Source organism: Toxotes jaculatrix, chromosome 24 (genome assembly GCF_017976425.1).
Source record: "Toxotes jaculatrix isolate fToxJac2 chromosome 24, fToxJac2.pri, whole genome shotgun sequence".
Lineage (NCBI taxonomy): Eukaryota > Metazoa > Chordata > Actinopteri > Toxotidae > Toxotes > Toxotes jaculatrix.
In genome coordinates, this window is record NC_054417.1 from 789569 (window position 1) to 812726 (window position 23158).

Genomic DNA, 23158 nt, shown 5'->3' on the forward strand with positions numbered 1-23158 from the left:
TGTCAAACTAGAACATCCATCACTGAATACAGGGGGCGGTCTAAGACACCAGCTGCCACCTATCTATGACGCAGTTTTTGAGATCCCTCCCCAAACGACTAACACATTCACATCTGGGCTCACGTGACTCTAGCGACTCACATGATGCTTAGTTTCTACGCTCACCTAAGTATCCTCAGGCGCTAACGACTCCACTTGAGACAGCCCAGCGGGAGCCACTCAAGCCGTTAACGTTCCACTCAGTGGTATCTATTGCTCCCAGAGGTAGCACCCACTAGGTGAGATAGGGAGGAGTTTAAAAGCCTGGACTGTCTAACCAGTCTCCAGAACTGAAGATGTTTCTCAGATGAGAGGTGAAACATCTTCAAGCTTCAAGCAAGAAGTCCAGTTGCCTTCAAACAGCCATTAGAATAGGATAAGACATGTTTTACATGCATATTATTAAATATATAAAATGAGACATAATACAGATACATCTTGTATTTGAATAGCAAAGAGAATTGTGTTTTGTTTTGCAGAACATTGGGACGGACATCGTGATGGTTGTCAGGAGAAGTATCAATTGTGCCTTGGACACTGGATGTCAGACATTTAAAATAAGACACCATAAAAAACACATATTAAGTGATTACTTGTTGAATCCAAAAACCTACTGGCCATTTGCTTCTGCCTTACCTCCTCTGCCGCTCACCAGCCCTCTGATAGCAAAGCGAATCCTGTTTTGTTTTGCAGAACATTAGCACCGACACCGTGATGGATGTCTGCTTTGGACATTGGACAGGTACATGTACAACACCATCAACTCACATTTTTGGTCTAACAGTTTCAGGAGCTTTTGAGTTAAATGTAATTTCTTAACTACTTCGTCAACTACTAATGACATTTCATTTCTGTATAAATCAATGTCAGACATAAAATAACACATCATAAAAAACATAAAAAGACATATTAACTGATTACTTGATTACTGAAATCCTGAATTTGGCTTTCTTTCTCCTTTCCTCTGCCTGGCAAACATCTGATCAGCAGCCTTTCCTGTCGCTCTTGCAGGCTTCATCTCCGACGGATGGGACTGCGACCCCGTGGTGCATCCATGTGTGATCATCTTCAGTCCACAAGAAGACAAATCAGTGTTATTTTTCCAGTTTTTATTATGGCTTATGTCTCTACTGTGACACTTAAAGTCTTTGTACTAAAGATAAAATCACTTGTTATAGAATGTCATTTCTTAATTTCATCTGATTTTTTTTATGTATTCAGTATTCGTCCAATTATTCATTCTGTTGTTGAAAATGATCCTGTAAGACAAATGCATAAGCAAAAACTTTCAAATGTGCTGTAAAATAATGTATTTATTTCACATTTACATGGTACAGAATGAGAACAGATGCTCAATACGGTGTCAGTAAAACGCTTGATTTGTTTGTTAAATTGTTCATAAAGGATTAGAATCTATTTCCTTTTTATTCACGAGTAAATGTGTAATAGAAATGACAATAAACCCCTTGAATCCTTGAATGGTTGAGTAAAATAATAAGTATAATAATAAGTGCACTCCTTTAAACATGTTAAAGAAGGGGGGGGGGGGGGGGGAAGAAAAGGTGTACATGTGTACAAGATGACCTCTGACCTTTGAAGAGTAGATAGCGTACGTAGAGTGTAGAGACCCAAACCCTGCATGAACGCTCCTTCAATCTGAGATGGAAAAAAGGAGGAAACAGAAAGACAGGAAGAAAATCAAGAGGAAATGCATGAAAAGGATTAATACAAAATGTAAGATCTGACTGAAATTCATTTAGAAGCATGTAAGTATTTGTTGCATGTAAATTATTGTTGTTACTTACTGCTTAAATTAATTAACTAAAATTAAAACTACTACTAACCTTTGGAGTAAGAATACAACATAAATATAATCCACCACTGCATGGAAACTATCACTTAAAAAATGTGTAACTATCATTAGTATGTAAGTATCAAGAAAGTACTTGATAGATACAAGTTAATATTATATATTATTACATTAACTAATGAGTATTTTCATTACCGATAATTTCTTTATTGAGTAATTGTTTACTGTGTAAAAAGAAAAAAAAAACGTTCACCTTTAAATTGCTTCTTTTGTCTAACCAATATGCCAAACTACAAAATTATTCAGTGTACTGTAATTAATTTATAAAGAAAGAAAATAAAAGTAGTTGAAAAATTGTGGCAGAGAAAAAAAAGCCTTCTAATATGACTTTAATAAATTCCACTGCTGGCAGATTTTACAAAATGGCCGCTGTCTTCGACTAATAGGACCGATACACTTATTAAAATGATTAAATAAAAGTAATGACTTTACTTGAAGAATGAGCATACAACGTTTTTTGTTTTTTTTTTTTAAATATGTTCTCCAAATCTGCTTCTGCCTTGCCTCCTCTTCTTCTGCCTTGCCTCCTCTTCTTCTGCCTTGCCTCCTCTGCTTCTGCTTTGCGTCAAGTGTTGATGCATTAAACATAATAATGTGTTCAAAATGGATAGCTGTAGACAATAAATGGCGGCAGGTCGGTGGAGCCAGGACCGCGGACAGAGAACATGCAGCTCCGGAGCCAGAGACACCTGCAGACGGTACAGAGAAAGAGAGACCAGAGAGAGACAAGCACAGGACTACGGGAGAGAGAGGACACAGAGTTAATGGCATGTAATAAAGGTTAATAAAGGTTAATAAATATGAGAGTGGGTCTGAGGAGAGAAAGAGAGAAGAGATAGCAGGATAACTAGTAGAGTCTGAGGTAGCTTTAAACAGACAGCAAGAGGGTGATGAAGAGACTTTGCTGTTCTGTATCTCTCTCTGTTTGTTTTATATTTTCTTACTATAAAGTTAAGCATGTGTGTTGAATGTACTGTGTGTGTGTGTGTTACAGGTCATTGTATCCTAAAGGTTGATTGAAGGCAACTGGACTTCTTGCTTGAAGCTTGAAGACGTTTGACCTCTCATCCGAGAAGCTTCTTCAGTTCTGGAGACTGGTTAGAGTCCAAACTTTTAAACTCCTCCCTATCTCACCTAGTGGGTGCTACCTCTGGGAGCAATAGAAAGCACTGAGTGGAACGTTCACACCTTGAGTGGCTCCTGCTGGGCTGCCTCAAGTGGAGTCGTTAGCGCCTGAGGATACTCAGGTGAGCGCAGAAACTAAGCATCATGTGAGTCGTTACAGTCACGTGAGCCCAGATGTGAATGTGTTAGTCGCTTGGGGAGGGATCTCAAAACTGCGTCATAGATAGGTGGCAGCTGGTGCCGTAGACCGCCCCCTGTATTCAGTGACGGATGTTCTATTTTGACACGGATGGCCTCCTTAACTGTTCTCTCAAACCATCTATGTTCCCGGTCCAAAATGCAGACATCACTGTCCTCAAAGGAGTGTCCTTTCTCCTTGAGATGCAAGTGAGCGGCTGAGTTCTGACCGGAGGAGTGAGCTCGTCTGTGCTGAGCCATGCGTTTGTGGAGCGGCTGCTTAGTCTCCCCTATATATAGATGGGAGCACTGCAGGCTGACTTTGACCGCACAGACTTTCTCTGACACTCCCTCAACGACCGTACCAGTCTCACACCGGACCAGATCTGCACTCTTTTAGACCTCTGCCTCACCACGACCTACTTCAACAACAACGACGGCTTTTACAGACAGAAACCGCAAACCGACACACACTAACCAGAAACCACAAACACAAACCAGAACCCTACACCACCAACGGGGAGGACACCACAAACCACAACTTGTTGGAGTGTCAGAGAAACTGAGGAGGATTTTCTCCAAACACAACATTCCAGTTCATTTCAGACCCTGTAACACTCTGAGACAGAAACAGCTACACCTCAAAGACAAAACTCCCAAAAACCAACTAAGCCATGTCGTCTGTGCGGTCTAAGTCAGCGAGCGGCGCTCCCACCTGTACACAGGGGAGACTAAACAGCCGCTCCACAAACGCATGACCCAGCACAGACGAGCTCACTCCTCCGGTCAGAACTCAGCCGTTCACCTGCATTTCAAGGAGAGAGGACACTCCTCTGAAGAGAGCGATGTCCCCATTCTGGACCGGGAACATAGATGGTTTGAGAGAAGAGTTAAGGAGGCCATCCATGTCAAACTAGAACATCCATCACTGAATACAGGGGGCGGTCTAAGACACCAGCTGCCACCTATCTATGACGCAGTTTTTGAGATCCCTCCCCAAACGACTAACACATTCACATCTGGGCTCACGTGACTGTAACGACTCACGTGATGCTTAGTTTCTGCGCTCACCTGAGTATCCTCAGGTGCTAACGACTCCACTTGAGACAGCCCAGCAGGAGCCACTCAAGCCGTGAACGTTCCACTCAGTGGTATCTATTGCTCCCAGAGGTAGCACCCACTAGGTGAGATAGGGAGGAGTTTAAAAGCCTGGACTGTCTAACCAGTCTCCAGAACTGAAGATGTTTCTCAGATGAGAGGTGAAACATCTTCAAGCTTCAAGCAAGAAGTCCAGTTGCCTTCAAACAGCCATTAGAATAGGATAAGACATGTTTTACATGCATATTATTAAATATATAAAATGAGATATAATACAGATACATCTTGTATTTGAATAGAAAAGAGAAAAGAGAATTGTGTTTTGTTTTGCAGAACATTGGGACGGACATCGTGATGGATGTCAGGAGAAGTATCAATTGTGCCTTGGACACTGGATGTCAGACATTTAAAATAAGACACCATAAAAAACACATATTAACTGATTACTTGATTACTGAAATCCTGAATTTGGCTTTCTTTCTCCCATCCTCTGCCTGGCAAACATCTGATCAGCAGCCTTTCCTGTCGCTCTTGCAGGCTTCATCTCCGACGGATGGGACTGCGACCCCGTGGTGCATCCATGTGTGATCATCTTCAGTCCACAAGAAGACAAATCAGTGTTATTTTTCCAGTTTTTATTATGGCTTATGTCTGTACTGTGACACTTAAAGTCTTTGTACTAAAGATAAAATCACTTGTTATAGAATGTCATTTCTTAATTTCATTTGATTTTTTTTATTTATTCAGTTTTTGTCCAATTATTCATTCTGTTGTTGAAAATGATCCTGTAAGACAAATGCATAAGCAAAAACTTTCAAATGTGCTGTAAAATAATGTATTTATTTCACATTTACATGGTACAGAATGAGAACAGATGCTCAATATGGTGTCAGTAAAACGCTTGATTTGTTTGTTAAATTGTTCATAAAGGATTAGAATCTATTTCCTTTTTATTCACGAGTAAATGTGTAATAGAAATGACAATAAACCCCTTGAATCCTTGAATGGTTGAGTAAAATAATAAGTATAATAATAAGTGCACTCCTTTAAACATGTTAAAGAAGGGGGGGGGGGGGGGGGGAAGAAAAGGTGTACATGTGTACAAGATGACCTCTGACCTTTGAAGAGTAGATAGCGTACGTAGAGTGTAGAGACCCAAACCCTGCATGAACGCTCCTTCAATCTGAGATGGAAAAAAGGAGGAAACAGAAAGACAGGAAGAAAATCAAGAAAAGGATTAATACAAAATGTAAGATCTGACTGAAATTCATTTAGAAGCATGTAAGTATTTGTTGCATGTAAATTATTGTTGTTACTTACTGCTTAAATTAATTAACTAAAATTAAAACTACTACTAACCTTTGGAGTAAGAATACAACATAAATATAATCCACCACTGCATGGAAACTATCACTTAAAAAATGTGTAACTATCATTAGTATGTAAGTATCAAGAAAGTACTTGATAGATACAAGTTAATATTATATATTATTACATTAACTAATGAGTATTTTCATTACCGATAATTTCTTTATTGAGTAATTGTTTACTGTGTAAAAAGAAAAAAAAAACGTTCACCTTTAAATTGCTTCTTTTGTCTAACCAATATGCCAAACTGCAAAATTATTCAGTGTACTGTAATTAATTTATAAAGAAAGAAAATAAAAGTAGTTGAAAAATTGTGGCAGAGAAAAAAAAGCCTTCTAATATGACTTTAATAAATTCCACTGCTGCCATATTTTACAAAATGGCCGCTGTCTTCGACTAATAGGACCGATACACTTATTAAAATGATTAAATAAAAGTAATGACTTTACTCGAAGAATGTACATAGAACGTTTTTTTTTTTTTTTTAAATATGTTCTCCAAATCAACAAATTCAGTGGCCTGACTATAAACTGCTGAAAAACTATGGAAAAGAGAAAGAAAAAATCATTCTAATATGTTTTTAATAAATTCCCGCCGCTGCGGCCAGATTCTACAAAATGGCCGCTGTCTTCGACTAATAGGACCGACACACTTATTAAAATGATTAAATAAAATTAATGACTTTACTTGAAGAATGTACATAGAACCCTTTTTTTTAAAAGATATGTTCTCCAAATCAACAAATTCAGTGGCCTGACCATAAACTTTTTAAAAGTTGACCAAACACTGTTTTTTGTTTTTTTTTTTTAAGCTAGCAAAAACGGCGAATTATCATTTTTACAGTTGTGGTCGATGGTGCTTTTGTTTGGTTAGCCCGGCGGCCCTTTCCTTGAAATAAAGTGACAAGTCACAGACTTTAAGTTTATTTTAAACATTTTTATTTATTTTTTTAACCACTTTTTGTTTAACTGACTTAACTGTTTAAACTGTCAACGTCTCTGACACCGTTTTGTTAGCTTAGGGAGAATTTGGTGACAGGCAATTTTTTTTTTTAATCTCGAAAACGTTTGACATTATACATTTGTGACATACATAGGCTTAAACGAACTAATTACTCACAAAAAACAGCTACATGACCACAAATTGTTAAATAATAAGTCACAAAAGCTGAACATACCTTTTTTTCCGTTGATAAAGAAGATTTGATAAAGAAGCATAAAGCGTCTCCTTGCCGGCAGACATCTTTGAAGTGCCGCAACCGGGTTCAACAACACCTGCAACACTTCCGACTCCAGACCCTTTCAAAATAAAAGACGCTGTTGCATTTAAGTCGAGCTCTCAAATACTGCTCTGATACTTTGAAAATAAAACAGATGAAAAGCTAATATAATATCTTTGTTGTTCAAACGACCCAACAATATAACACAGTGGTTCCCGTTGACCTTTTTGGCTTGGGAATTGTTTCATTTGAATACTCTAAAAGTCTTTACAAGATTAAAACACTCAGTACTTCATTCAAAAAAGCCAAAAAATGGATGGTATTGTGTAAAATATGTCTGTTTTTCTTCTTCCAAGACGTATTTGTGTTAAGGATTTCATTTGTCCTTTTCTAAAAAAAAATATGTTTAAAAAAACAGTTTTCAGATGTGTAGACACAGTTCAGTTTGGGTGACTTTTTATGCAGAAAATGATTACAATTATGTGCATGTTTTATCATCTGGGATAACATTGGTTTTTTTTATTTGTACGTGTAACATCGCTCTGTTTCCTGTTCCCTCTGATGTGATCCATCCAGTTTTGTTGTGCAGGACTAGATATGCCCACCTCCAACCTTATGTGACCTGTGAAACGTGAAAAAACGCAACTCACATTTTAAAGAAAGCTTCAGGGACAAAATCATAACTGAACAATCTGATTGCCAGGGGTAGACGCAGCTCATCACATTAACATTATCTCTATGTGTCTTGTTTTATATGTTTTGCTGTGACAGTTACATCAAAGTCTGCAGCTGCTCTGCTTTCCTTTAGCAGCATGTTACACAACAAGTCCGATTTTTTATTAATTAACCTGAAATCTGCTCGTTTGGTGAAGACCAAAGTGAATCTGAGTGAAAGAGCTGAGTCTTTTTTTTACCGTTACAAAATGAAATATTTTCTCCTGTCTTCCTTCTTTGTTCATCTCCAGCTATATTATAGACACGTAGGCAGACAAACACATCACACATAGCAGAAAAAGAACATATAATCTATAGATTTCATGCAGTTTATCATAAAACATGAAAATACAATTTAACTGCTGCAAAAATAAAAAGTGTGGGTTCACACTCCATCTCTCACATTAACCTTCACTTCATCAGCCTGATCGTGGTTTGTACTGTAAATGCGATGCCCTGAAATATGATGCTTGTCTCTCAGAAAAAGCTAATGTGAAAGAGAAAAGAGAGAGAGAGTGGAAGTGGCGAGTAGTGCCACAAGAGGGAGCTAAAAGCTGAAAAAGACTATCCTTTGCTCTGTCTACCTACATCCCATCAAAAGCCTATATTTTTCTATTCTATTGTCATGAAAATCTCTTCTATTAAAAGATAGACAGATTATTACATTTGAAAAATAGTGTCATTACAGCTATTGGTTCTGCTGCAGCATAAATGCACAAGTCTCAGTCGGTCAGCATCTCAGTTGGATTCCTGAGTGTGAGAAAGTCCTTAAAAAACAGCAGTGTGAGCGCTTGGCCACCCCCGTCCCTGTTTGATGTCCTCCCAGATTATTTATTCAGCTTTTGTTCCAGGTTTCAACTTGACCTTTTCCCAGAGGTTTGAGTTTCTTCGACTCATTTCACCAGGTATGATTCCTGATGACAAACAAAAGTTTACAGCTCAGCCTGTATTTTTCCCTCTGTGCTCATTAAAGATCATTTTTGGAAAATTTGGTGTTTCATTTTGGTAATGTTTGAGTTTCCGGTTGTTCACTGCTTTTTCCTCTCATACCAGGTGTCTTGACTTCCCTCTCCTGACAGGGTATATATTTCTACTTTTCTAGTTTCTCCACTTCACTCTGACTTCATGAGCTCCTGTTTCAGTCTGTGTTAGTCTTAGTTTTTCCGGCCTTATCTGCTTTGGAATTGGATTTTCTGAGCTCTGGCCTTAGTCTGTCTAGGTTTAGGTCTCAGTCCTTGTAAGCTCTGGTCCAGTATCTGTTCAAAATGGATAAATAGCACTTTGGAAATGAACTCCTCCTATTCCTATTAAATAAAGCCAATTATTGCATATGTAGCACACACATACACACACACACACAGAAAAATTGGAGGATTCACAATAAGGATATTTAAATGCAGATGCTGAGGGAAATCGGATTGTGACAGACATGATGAATTGTTCTTCAAAATGACGTTTTAAGGAGAAAATTACATTTTCAGTCAGTGAGATTTTCTTCTGGGTCAGCTGTAACACCACATCTCCAGCTTTTCTGTGCTGCTTTCATGTGTTTCTGTCAGGTTCCGCCTTTATTTGGAAAATTTGGTGTTTCCTGTTTTGGTAATGTTTGAGTTTCCGATTGTTCACTGCTTTTGCCTCTCATTCCAGGTGTCTTTACTTCCCTCTCCTGACAGGTTAGGGTATAAACCAAGCTTGAAAAAAAGAGAAGAAGAAAGAATTAAAATAATAAAACGAACATTATATAATATGCCCAATAGAACATGAACAGACAGAGAGAGGGAGAAAAAGTGAACACTGAAGAGTTGATTTAGATGCAGAGCGACATGGCATCAGATTTATAACTTGTGTTTCCTGTTTTATTTTGGTAATGTTTGAGTTTCCGGTTGTTCACTGCTTTGTCCTCTCATTCCAGGTGTCTTTACTTCCCTCCCTCTCTCTCTCCTACCTAATACATGAATCTAAGGGATTCTGTCAAATGTCGCCGTCTGGCGGACATCAATGCTTACTACATGCAGAAACCGCTAGACCCTGACGTCATCACGCTGCGCTTCAGCAGACGCTCCAAATGACATATTGTTTACGTGGAGTTCTCTGCTCCGTTGTCCCATCAAACGTGTGTTTTTTCGCCACCAATTCCACATGGATCGCTTTGAAAATGAGCAGGACAAAGACACGTCTTATTGAAAATTAGATGGCTCCAGTCCTTTTTGAAAAATGATAATGGGATATGGTTTTCACTACCTGCTTTTATTTTTAATAAGGTTGGAGGTATTCAATTTCTGCTCGTATGTGATTTTGAAATCTCCAAGCTTCCCATAAAACTGTCGAAATTTCACCAACAGGTTCTATTACATTGGAAGATGATATTCAAGCATAATTTCAGCCCCCATAATGTACCTTTATGGAATAACAGGGTGATATTGAATCGAAGGAAATCTATGTTTATAGAAGAGTGGTTAACAAAGAAAATTTGGTCTATTTTACATATAATGGATGAAAATGGAAATATACTTGAATTTAATGATTTTAATGCCAAATATAACATGTCCTGTTCATATAACGTATACAAGACAGTTGTACAAAATATTCCAAATGCATTTATCCAATCAATAAGAAATAATATATTGTGCATATCCTGCCCAAATTTACATAAAGTGAAATTAGATGAGTTGGACCTAGTAAATGAAAAATGTAATAATAAATTTATTAGGAAGTATTTAGTAAATATTTTATTTTCAGGTATAACGAAAAGTTCATTGTCTCTCAGAGATTACAATAAATCTGAAATTTCATCAATTCGAACAAAATATTTAAAATTTCCAATTTCTCCAAAATGCAAAGAAGTCCAGTTTAAAACTATAAACAGTATTTATCCTTCGAATGAATTCATGAAAAAAAGATTCAAATTTGAAGTAGAAAATTGCTATATCTGTAAAACAATCCCTGAAACAACAGAACACTTATTCTATGAATGTGAGTCAGTCCAGAATTTATGGAAATCTCTTCATGATTTAATATCTTCCAATTATAGAAATTACAACATTGAATTCTGGTCCTTTCAAAATATTCGAAACGGAGTTGTGCTTAAAGATAAAAGAATTGAATTTTTGATAAATAATTTTATCATTACTACAAAATACTTTATACACAAATGTAGATATGCCAAGTCCACCCCCTCATGGCCTGCTCTTAAAAATGAATTTTCCCTCCTCCAAAAGTGTCTGAGACGCTTAGATATGCCCAATGCAAATAAATTATGCACAATTATAGATGAGCTTCATTTATTCTAGCCCCTTAAAACCCCTTATTTATTTTATTTTTATTATTTTTTATTGGTATTTATTTAATTCCTTTTCCCTTAATTTATTTTTTTTGAAACAAAGAAGGTGTTTTCAAATTTGTACTGTATTTGGATGTTATTTTGAGATTGTCATGTTCAATTGTATGTTCATATTTGTCTGATGTTCAATAAAGTTGGAAAAAAAAAAAAAAAAAAAAAAAAAAAAAAAAAGACACGTCTTATTTCCTCTGTCCCCGAGGACATGGATTCGTCGCAATTGACGTAAGTTCGCTGCCAGCTTACGGCTAACGGCTAGCTTTCAGGCTCTCGCTCGGAGCCACTTATCCCCAAATTCGCCCCCAAATCCCGCTCACTTTAACCTCCTTCCTCCTCGCTCATTAAATTATGCGTGACAGGAAAACGTTTCGCTGCTTTTGCTAAAGATCAAAGCCTTGTAGTGAATTCGGTCCGTGTTTGGCGACTCCTAATCTTAAACGATCCCTCATTTTAGCGTTGTGAATAGAAACTCGGTGTGCTCGTTCTCCAGGATGACTGCTCACTCAACGCCTTTAAAGAGAAGAAATGTAGATCGAGGATTCGGCCTGGAGCTGATCCAAATCAGCGGAGACAACAAGAAGAGCTGCAGACAGCAATGCACGTTACCTATTTCTTTCATAGGTGTACAAAACGTTACTTTCACTGATTTTGTGCCATTGTAAATCATTTTCATCTTTCTTGCCCATTTTGTTTTATTGTGTGGGAGGGTTTTTTTCTACTTTGTATGTTTTCATGAATAAATTTACGCAGTTTCTTGTTGGATTCAGTAGAATGTATTTTTTGAAATTATTTGATTTCGGTGCTTTACTTGAGAGTCGATCGATTATTGTTTTTTTCTTGAATATTCTTTGACATTTTAATACATGAATCTAACGGATTCTGCCAAATGTCGCCGTCTGGCGGACATCAATGTTTACTACATGCAATATGTCTGTGAATGTTCTCATTCATCCAGGTCATAGTTCTCTCTTTGGAAATTGAATCGAGTCTGACTAGTGCGGACTAGATAGACCGATGCATACGAACTGATGAAGCCCCTTGGATAAGAGGCGAAACGTTCTCCCAGACAAACATAAGTCCAGTTGCCTTCGATTCAGTTTCCAAAGAGTTTACTACATGCAGAAACCGCTAGACCCTGACGTCATCACGCTGCGCTTGTGTTGTTCTGTAGTGCCTGAGAGCAAAGGGAAACTGAAGTCAGATTCCTTGCTGCCTAACAAGTGAATTTCCCTGCTGTGGGATCAATAAAGTGCTATCTTATCTTATCTTATCTTATCTTATCTTATCTTATCTTATGTCAGTTACATTCTGTTGGGAAGGTTCACTTTCTGTGTCCGTGGCTTGTTGGCCCTTCTTGTCACCTATGTTTGATGTCTTTTAATGAGCTTTTATTTGTTTTGAACTCTTTATTCTGTGTGTAAAAGTCCAAATAAACTCTGTTGTGTTGCCTCTTTTGATATTTCTTTACTGGGAAGGCCACAGGTGACACACACCTTTGAAAGAAATTCACTGTGGCCCGTTTGAAGCAGGGAACTTTTGGTAAACTTCATATTGTAACATGGTTATAATGACCATGTTGGAAGACAATTGACAGCAGATTCACTGGTTGACTTTCTTTGCTTTTGAACACACCTTATATGACATATATAGTTTGCATGATCCAGATTCAGACTGACCCATTGCACTATTGGTATTTATGGAAACAATAGTTGTTCTGTTGGTTGTGTTGTTGTTCTGTAGTGCCTGAGAGCAAAGGGAAACCGAAGTCAGATTCCTTGTGTGTCTGCATAAATCTGGTCAATAAAACTGATTCTGATTGAAGTCTTTAATGCATAAAACCATGGAGTCAGACTGAAAGTGAACCTCTGGCAATTTGTGATCATTTCAAACACCTGTTCTGTGTTGGACGTTACTGCTGCTTTATGAGGGCAGTCACCGCAGGTCCCTCCTACCATTTAACCCAATAGTCCCGTCCAATCAGAGTCCAGTTTGAGCCGCGCCAAAAATCAGTCGCACCTGTTGCCCATGCGCTAATCAAACCCATGTGACCGGGGAGGAGAGGGCTCAGCCAATAGCAGGGCAGAATTTGATTTTTCGCAGGTGCGGGGAGACGCTGGTTTTCGTCTTCTGTGGAATACGGGATGCCTCTGTAACGTTGTGCTTTGTCTGGTAAGTGGATCGAACTGAACTCGTTACCTGTGGACAGAGGAAGCCTGTGTGTTCATGTTTAACGGGTTATTTGTGATTGTACTCTCTGGTTTACAGTGAGAGCTGTGGCTGAGAGCAGAGAGACGATTCAGGCCGAGTGGAGCTGGAACTTCGGCGTGAGGCCGAGACAGGTGTGTCCGGAGTAATCCAGAGGAAAATGGCCGACGTGGAGGCCAGGTAAGGCCCACACGGAACGTTTAAAATGCAGAGCTTGAGTTGATCTGTGACCACAGGCTAACATGTTTGATTATGTGTCGGGTTTCTGCAGGACGGACGAAGGATCCAGCGGAGCAGCCGAGACCATTTGGGAGAAAGCACCGCGCTTGGCTTCGCTCATCGGCTCTACGTGTGTGTGTGTGTGTGTGATCTGAGTGTTGGAGGTGCAGGCTTGTGTCTTTAGCTCGGTTGAGATGGACTTTGTAACCAGTGTAGCCGCTTTGGAGTTTGGGACTGGCCAAGTGTTGGCAAGGCTTAGTTGTGGATGGATTCAGTGAGTAGAAGGCACTCGGGCCTGCTTAGATTTGGAGCGCGCGTTTGCTATTGCTGGGCCGTTGCGTCGGTGTTGTCGGTCTGTGGAAGCATATATGCAGTTGTGATCCGGACACAGCTGTGCATGTATGTGGAAGCCTGTGGGCAGATGGTGTTGGCAGCATGGGTTGAGTTGCGTGTCGTGTTGTCAGGGTTAGTTGATTGTGGGTAGTTGTCTGTGTGGATGACCCCGGGGTCGGTTTAGGGTGTGTGTTCAGCAGTGTGGATGAGGCCATGGCCAGTGAGGGCCCTGAGCTGCACCTTGAAGTGTTGCTGAATGTGTAAAATTCCAGGTTTAATATCCAAAGCCTGTGTGTGTGTGTGTGTGTGTGTGTGTGTGTGTGTGTCTTCTCTGCAGGAAGGATGAGCTGCTCCAGAGGATCATCAGAGGGTAAGAGAAAGCATGTAAGTCAACATTGCTCAGTGTTTCTACATTTAAACATGTGTTTGTCTGTGTGTGTTTAGCAGGTAGCTGCATCTGGCTGAGTGGGACTCCAGCTTGGATGAGGCCATGGCCAGTGTGGAGCTCAGGTACGCCCCCTGCTGCATGTGGAAGTGTTGGAAGATGTTTTAACTTCCAGTGTTTGACTTGCCTAGCACCTGTGGCTAATGTTGAGTGTGTTTCTTTGTGTGTTGTGCAGGATGGAGGAGCTGCTGATCCAGAGAACCATGAGGATGCATGTTGGCCAATACTGCTCAGTGTTTCTACACTGAAGGATTCAGAGTGGAAGACCTGGGGAGAAGAACCTCAAGCACTCATCAATCACAGTGGCCATGTGACTGTAGACCTGCTGAAGCAGGGATGGAACCACTGTCTCAACGCTTCAGCTTCAAAAGATGGACACTGCGTCCAGCATAACATCAGTAGCCGTGCAGGATGGAGGAGCTGATCAAGAGGACCATGAGAAGATGCATCTTAACCAATAATGCTCAATGTTTCTGCATTGAAGGACTCAGTTGTATCTTGTTGTTGTTTGCTGTGTTTTGTTTTGTTGTTTTTTTGTGTTCCTTTGTGTTCAGCAGGTGCCTGCATCTGGCTGAGTGGGTCTCCAGCTTGGATGAGGCTGTGGCCAATGTGGAGCTCAGGTAGCCCTGTTGCACAATCTTAAAAAAAAAGTTGTTTTTTTTTAATAAATTAGTATCCAAAGTTGTTGAGTTTTTTTTTCCTTAATTCGCTGCAGGAGGATGGAGCTGAGTGAGAGGATCCTTTGAGACCAGGTGAGCAAGAGCCACATTGTAGTCTTTCTACACTTATACATGCACTAATTTTATACTGTGTGTGTGTGTGTGTGTGTGTGTGTGTGTGTGTGTGTGTGTGTGTGTGTATGTATGTGTATGTATGTGTGAGTGTGAGAGAGAGTCAGAGTCAGAGAGTCTTGTAGGTGTATGTGGGGTGGAGCCAGTGAAGATGCTGATGGTGAGGATAGAGCGCCATCCTGTGGGAGTGAGGGACACACTGCAACTGTTGGTGTGTTGTCAGAGCTCTTTGTGGTAAGTGGATTAAAAAAAATATCAAGGGCTGTTTCAAAGGTGCTTTGTGTGTTGATGCTTCCTGTTTGTGTTTCTCTTGCAGGATGGCAGAGCTTATTTGGAGAGACCATGAGAGACCAGGTGAGACGTTGCCTGTTGGTTAACATTTAGTGTTTCTACACATATGCATGCATTCATTTGTGTGTGTGTGCGTGTGCTTTCTCTGCAGGAAGGATGAGCTGCTCCAGAGGATCATCAGTGTGTGTACTGCATCAGAGTGGAAGACCTGGGGAGAAGAACCTTGAGGACTCATCAATCACAGTGGTCACTTGACTGTAGGCCTGCTGAAGCAGGGATGGAACCACTGTCTCAACGCTTCAGCTTCAAAAGATGGACACTGCGTCCAGCATAACATCAGTAGCCGTGCAGGATGGAGGAGCTGATCAAGAGGACCATGAGAAGATGCATCTTAACCAATAATGCTCAATGTTTCTGCATTGAAGGACTCAGTTGTATCTTGCTGTTGTTTGCTGTGTTTTTTTTTTTTTTTTTTGTGTTCCTTTGTGTTCAGCAGGTGCCTGCATCTGGCTGAGTGGGTCTCCAGCTTGGATGAGGCTGTGGCCAATGTGGAGCTCAGGTAGCCCTGTTGCACAATCTTAAAAAACAAAAAGTTTTTTTAAATAAATTAGTATCCAAAGTTGTTGTTTTTTTCCCCTTTAATTAGCTGCAGGAGGATGGAGCTGATCCAGAGGATCCTTTGAGACCAGGTGTGTGAATACCACATTGTGCAGTGTTTCTACCCATATGCATGCATCCATGTCTGAGTGTGAGAATGTGTCTATTAAAATCAGAAGGCAGTGCCTGCTTTTGTCTTTAATACACTTTAGATGGGGCTTAGTTCAGTTCTGGGGGGTGGGGGGGCTCAGGTTAGGCCCCTGCTGCAGCTGGAAGTGAAGCAAAATATTACAAGTTCAAGGACTGAATTGATTAGTATCCAAAACCAATGTGTTTGTTTTTCAGCAGGAGGGAGGAGCTGAGTGAGAGGACGGTTTGAGACCAGGTGAGCAAGAGCCACATTGTAGTCTTTCTACACTTATACATGCACTAATTGTATACTGTGTGTGTGTGTGTGTGTGTGTGTGTGTGTGTGTGTGTGTGTGTGTGTGTGAGAGTGTGTGAGAGTGTGTGAGAGTGTGAGAGAGAGAGAGTCAGAGAGTGTTGTAGGTATATGTGGGGTGGAGCCAGTGAAGATGCTGATGGTGAGGATAGAGCGCCATCCTGTGGGAGTGAGGGACACACTGCAACTGTTGGTGTGTTGTCAGAGCTCTTTGTGGTAAGTGGATTTAAAAAAAATATCAAGGGCTGTTTCAAAGGTGCTTTGTGTGCTGATGCTTCCTGTTTGTGTTTCTCTTGCAGGATGGCAGAGCTTATTTGGAGAGACCGTGAGAGACCAGGTGAGACGTTGCCTGTTGGTTAACATTTAGTGTTTCTACACATATGCATGCATTCATTTGTGCGTGTGCATGTGCTTTCTCTGCAGGAAGGATGAGCTGCTCCAGAGGATCATCAGTGTGTGTACTGCATCAGAGTGGAAGACCTGGGGAGAAGAACCTCAAGCACTCATCAATCACAGTGGTCACGTGACTGTAGGCCTGCTGAAGCAGGGATGGAACCACTGTCTCAACGCTTCAGCTTCAAAAGATGGACGCTGCGTCCAGCATAACATCAGTAGCCGTGCAGGATGGAGGAGCTGATCAAGAGGACCATGAGAAGATGCATCTTAACCAATAATTCTCAATGTTTCTGCATTGAAGGACTCAGTTGTATCTTGTTGTTGTTTGCTGTGTTTGTTGTTTTTTTTGTTTTTTTTTGTGTTCCTTTGTGTTCAGCAGGTGCCTGCATCTGGCTGAGTGGGTCTCCAGCTTGGATGAGGCTGTGGCCAATGTGGAGCTCAGGTAGCCCTGTTGCACAATCTTAAAAAACAAAAAGTTTTTTTAAATAAATTAGTATCCAAAGTTGTTGAGTTTTTCCCCTTTAATTCGCTGCAGGAGGATGGAGCTGATCCAGAGGATCCTTTGAGACCAGGTGTGTGAATACCACATTGTGCAGTGTTTCTACCCATATGCATGCATCCATGTCTGAGTGTGAGAATGTGTCTATTAAAATCAGAAGACAGTGCCTGCTTTTGTCTTTAATACACTTTAGATGGGGCTTAGTTCAGTTCTGGGGGGTGGGGGGGCTCAGGTTAGGCCCCTGCTGCAGCTGGAAGTGAAGCAAAATATTACAAGTTCAAGGACTGAATTGATTAGTATCCAAAACCAATGTGTTTGTTTTTCAGCAGGAGGGAGGAGCTGAGTGAGAGGACGGTTTGAGACCAGGTGAGCAAGAGCCACATTGTAGTCTTTCTACACTTATCCATGCACTAATTTTATACTGTGTGTGTGTGTGTGTGTGTGTGTGTGTGTGTATGTGTGAGTGTGAGAGAGAGAGTCAGTGTGTGTTGTAGGTGTATGTGGGGTGGAGCCAGTGAAGATGCTGATGGTGAGGATAGAGCGCCATCCTGTGGGAGTGAGGGACACACTGCAACTGTTGGTGTGTTGTCAGAGATCTTTGTGGTAAGTGGATTAAAAAAAATATCAAGGGCTGTTTCAAAGGTGCTTTGTGTGTTGATGCTTCCTGTTTGTGTTTCTCTTGCAGGATGGCAGAGCTTATTTGGAGAGACCATGAGAGACCAGGTGACCAGGTTGCCTGTTGGTTAACATTTAGTGTTTCTACACATATGCATGCATTCATTTCTTTCTGTGTGTGTGTGTGTGTCTGTGTCTGTGTGTGTCTGAGTGTGTCTGAGTGTGTCTGTGTCTGTGTCTGTGTCTGTGTCTGAGTGTCTGAGTGTTGGTACTGCAGGCTCATCTACAGCTCAGTTTAAATGGGCTTTGTTCTGTATCCAGGTGCATTGGAGTTTGGGTCTGGCTGAGTATGGTCAGGGTTTAGTTGTGGATGGATTCAGTGTGTGTGAAAAGCATTGAGGTCGGTGTAGGTTTACAGTGTTTGTGTCAGTGTCGTCTGTAGGTGGAAGCATATATGCAGTTGTGATCCGGACACAACTGTGTATATGTGGAAGCCTATGGGCAGATAGTGTTGGAAGTGTGTAGCTGAGTGTTGTCAGGCTTAGTTGTGGTTATTTGTCAGTGTAGGTTTAGTGTGTGTGTTAGATGTAGTTGGCTCTTGATGTAGAGGCTGTCAGTAGTTGTGTATTGTTGATGGAGCTGTGTGGCTCGGTGGTTAGGTGCTGTACTTGGGCCTGTAGGTGTTGTACTTGGGCCTGTAGGTGTGAGTCTGTGTGTGGCTGTGTTTAACAGGTTGATGAAGATTGGCATGAAGGTGGTGGAGGAGGTCACAGTCAAAGTGGAGCTCAGGTACGCCCCCTGCTGTATGTGTTTAAAAATTCAAGGTCAGACTTTCTTTCTTCCTGTGGCTCATGTTTAGTTTCTTTGTGCATTGTGCAGGATGGAGCAGCTGATCCAGAGGACTGTGAGAGACAAGGTGAGAGCAAACATGTTGGTCAACATCGCTCAGTCTTTTGTTTTGTTTTTAAACATTTCAGGGTTCATGTGTGTCTCACTGTCTCCATTTCTGTGTTCAATTCAGGAAGTGTTGGATCAGAGGCAGTTGGTGTGTGTCCTGGGCCATGAAGAGGAAGAATTGTAAAGAGCTTTGTCTCCTGTTGGGGTTGTGGAGGGTGTGTTTGCAAATAAATGCTTGATTTATACCCAGTGGCACATGTCTGTTTGTTGTCTGTGCTTATTTTGTGATGTACAAACTAATTTCAAGGCTGCATGGAGTTTGGAGAATGTTCCATGTTTAAACTTAGTGACTGGCTCCACACTTTAACATTTCAACCTTAGGTTTAGGACTTTTAGTTAATTCTTTAAGTGGTTAGAGTCATCTGTGAGGACTGTCAGAGTGTAAATGTAGTTGAAAATGTTTAAACAACTAGTTAATATGTAATTGAAACAGCACAGGCTGTGCTCTGTGGATGACAGAGTCTTAGGCTTTAAACTGGGAGGTGTTAGATGCACCACTTAGACTTGATAGTTTTAAAAACACTGTTCTTTTTCTATTGGTTTAAACAGACCAAACCTATGTTAGAGAGCTGAATGCTTTGGCTGCTGACCTGTGGTGTCTGGGTGCCATAGTGTAAGAGTTTAAACTGTGAGCTGTTGGATGCAATAGTAAGATTTCTGGGTAACTGTTCGGCTGTACCTCTCTGACTTTAGACATGAATCAGTAGATGTGTGTGTAATAGTTGGCTTTATATGTCAGACTTGTTTGGTATGAGCACATGTATGATAGAGTTTGGCACTGTGACTTTTAGACTGTGGTGTGTGGACGCCAGGCTGAGTTTAAACCCAGATGTGACAAATGTTCAGTGTTTTGACACATATGCATTAATGTCTCTTTCTTTCCAGCTGCATGTGGATGAGGCCATATCCAGGGTGGAGCTCAGGTACGCCCCCTGCTGTATGTGGAAGTGTAGCAGAATGTTTAAAATAGGTCTGACTGTTTGTACCTGTATCTGATGTAGAGTGTGTTTGTCCTGTACAGGATGGAGGAGCTGATCCAGAGGACCACAAGAAATAAGGTGAGAGCAAACATGTTGGTTAGTGTTTCTACACATATGCATGAATTCATTTCTTTCTCTGTGTGTGTGTGTGTGTGTGTGTGTGTGTGTGTGTGTCTGAGTGTGTGTGTCTGAGTGTGCGTGTGTGTGTGTCTGAGTGTGAGAGTGTTGGTACTGCAGGCTCATCTTCAGCTCAGTTTAAATGGGCTTTGTTCTGTATCCAGGTGCATTGGAGTTTGGGTCTGGCTGAGTATGGTCAGGGTTTAGTTGTGGATGGATTCAGTGTGTGTGAAAAGCATTGAGGTCGGTGTAGGTTTACAGTGTTTGTGTCAGTGTCGTCTGTAGGTGGAAGCATATATGCAGTTGTGATCCGGACACAACTGTGTATATGTGGAAGCCTATGGGCAGATAGTGTTGGAAGTGTGTAGCTGAGTGTTGTCAGGCTTAGTTGTGGTTATTTGTCAGTGTAGGTTTAGTGTGTGTGTTAGATGTAGTTGGCTCTTGATGTAGAGGCTGTCAGTAGTTGTGTATTGTTGATGGAGCTGTGTGGCTCGGTGGTTAGGTGCTGTACTTGGGCCTGTAGGTGTGAGTCTGTGTGTGGCTGTGTTTAACAGGTTGATGAAGATTGGCATGAAGGTCGTGGAGGAGGTCACAGTCAAAGTGGAGCTCAGGTACGCCCCCTGCTGTATGTGTTTAAAAATGCAAGGTTAAACTTTCTTTCTTCCTGTGGCTCATGTTTAGTTTCTTTGTGCATTGTGCAGGATGGAGCAGCTGATCCAGAGGACTGTGAGAGACAAGGTGAGAGCAAACATGTTGGTCAACATCACTCAGTCTTGTGGGGTTTTTTTTTTTGTTTGTTTTTAAACATTTCAGGGTTCATTTGTGTCTCACTGTCTCTGTTTCTGTGTTCAATTCAGGAAGCGTTGGGTCAGAGGCAGTTGGTGTGTTTCCTGGGCCATGAAGAGGAAGAGTTGCATCCTGGGTTGTGGAGGGTGTTTGCAAATTAAAAGCTTGACTTGTACCCAGTGGCATCTGTCTGATTTCAAGGCTGCATGTAATGTCAATTTATCATATAACCATATATTCTTTTATCAAGCATATTATATTCTCATGAACTCGTATATTCAATTCTGGGTGAAGTACATATAACATGACCTGTAGTGGCCTAATGTACTTTGTTTACTGAACTTTGTGAAGACACCTATTATGTCTCCGGTGCCTCCGAGCACAACTTATCTCTATTTTTTGACCTTCAGATTATTTTGTCTCCCTGCCCTCCTTGCCATCCTGGTATGTGAGAAACAGGCATAAGTACTCTTGTAACTTGTAACCTGGGGTCAGACCTCTGTAGCATGACATGCTGCGTGAGCTCTGTCCTTTCTGCAGAAATTGATTACTCTGTCTAAAGAATTCTATTTCACTTCTCATCAGGAGGAAAGTATTTTTCCACCACAAACTTGGCGACGAGGATGGGATTGGACGTGTGATCTGGACTCCGTTGGAAAGACAGAAAGCCGGCTGCAAAGAAAGATTCCTCCCTGTGGGTGAGAAGCTGTCCTCAGACGGAGCCCGGTCATCGCTCCAATCCCGAAGGATTTAAAGGGAAAGAATCACACACGGTGACAAGTGTTGATGTTGCTTGTGAGAGTTTGCAGAGTTAATCAGGGAATTAAACCGGTATATCTCGCATAAGCACTTGCAGACAGACGTGTCTTGGTTATTATTGTAGTGTTTGAGGATTTCTGGTGTATCTGCTTGAAAAAGTGGACCAGTTTATTCTGTAAATACAAGAGACAAAATAATCAGAGATAAAGGATGGGTAAAAGTCAGAGTAAGGAGAAGTTCAAAGTGGAGCCAACTCCCAAAATCCTCCCACCAATAATAAAACTGATGAAGGAGAAAAATCCTGGAAGCATGAATCAGTTCAAACAGTGGGTTGATTTGGGGTTTCCAGAAAATGGCAGCTTTAGTCTGAGACAATTGGATCAACTGAAGACATGTTTAGAGGCAAAAGAAAAAAAAAGTGCAGAGCGGCATGCAGCGTTGTCCAAACGTAAACGAGAGAAGCATGAACAGTTTGGAAGGCATATAGCATGTGGAGAAAAGAGGCAGAGAAGAGGGAAAGAAGGAGAAGATTAGGAGCACAGACACAAAAAGAGGACAAAAAACCTGAACACACTAACACATTGTATCCTTCTTTGTCCGAGGTACGAAAATCACAAAACCCATTCCGGCTGGATCCCGACCTGGACTCCACCCCCCCTCCTTACGCCCCTGTCCCAGGAGACGGCATCGGAGAGGCAGCTGGGGAAGATGGTCCCGACAGCGGCCCCACGGCACCAGAGCCTGAATCAACCTTCAAAAAGGAGGATTCAGTTAAACCAAAGACATCGATTCCATCTCTGCCTTCACCCATACGACAATCAGACAGGCTGAAGGGAAAAGCATTGAAGGCCCAACAAGGAGGAGTGGGGGCTTTTCCAATGCTGGAGGCAGCTGGAGCCTCAGGTCCAATACTGGTATTCAGACCCTGGACTGATGAAGACATTGCAGAAGCCATGGCCCATGTCTGCAGCCCAGTTGACAATTTGACTCAGTTCGAGAGACAGTTGTTGCAGTTTGTTAAAGAATACAGACCCACAATGACAGAACTGAGACGGCTGATGAGCAAAATGTTGAAACATGACTTTCATAAGATCTCCGACTTCTTCACAGATGCCAGAATGGCTCTACGACTGACCGAACCTGACTGGCAAGCTGAGAGCAATGTGCACTTCAAAACGGCAGTGACTGAGCTGATCAATGCATGTAAAACAGCTTTTCCTATGAGAATGAATCTGTCAAACATCACCTCCCTGTCACAGGGATCCACTGAGTCATGCAGCGCTTTCCTGGCACGTCTCACTGCTGCTTTCGACATACACAGTGGGCTGACGAGGGGGGAGATGGGAGTAAACCCGCTTCAACCTTATGAGGTCCACCTGAAAGAACATTTTCTGGGACGTATGAAACCAGAAATAGCAGCTGGAGTAAAGAAGACCTGCATCTCGTGGAAAACAGCATGTCTACAGGACATACTGCAATATGCTGAACATGCAGAAGATCAACTACATGAAAAAGAGCAGAAGAACAAAGGAGCTCGTCAGAAGAAACTGGAAGAAGCTCAGCTGACTATGTATCAAGCCATGACAGGGCTGACTGACAGAGGCAGGAGCAGAGGACATGGCAGAAGACGTGGACGAGGACGAGGCAGAGGTGCTCCAGGCAGCCAAAGACAACCATATGATCCAGATGTTTGTTATTTGTGTGGCCAGCAAGGACACTGGCGTAAAGACTGTCCCAAAGCCCAAAAGGGGAACGACATGCCGTCTTTTCCTCCATCAG

At 41.4% G+C, this 23158-nt stretch overlaps 1 protein-coding gene across 4 annotated transcripts in view; it reads right to left on the bottom strand.

Annotated features, from left to right (window-relative positions):
• Positions 1-2668: 2668 nt before the first annotated feature.
• LOC121177933 overlaps positions 2669-23158 on the bottom strand; it is a 40952-nt gene continuing 20462 nt past the window's right edge. For 3 of the 4 annotated variants that reach the window (XM_041032378.1, XM_041032375.1, XM_041032376.1), the window contains 4 exons: positions 7426-7518; positions 6855-6975; positions 5428-5492; positions 2669-4901 (listed from right to left, as the gene is read on the bottom strand). In XM_041032378.1, the coding sequence (XP_040888312.1) occupies positions 4819-4901; positions 5428-5492; positions 6855-6975; positions 7426-7518 (362 nt within the window). In that variant the 3' untranslated portion in view covers positions 2669-4818. The remainder of the gene's footprint in view (positions 4902-5427; positions 5493-6854; positions 6976-7425; positions 7519-23158) is intronic. The other variant, XM_041032377.1, reaches the window with a different exon arrangement.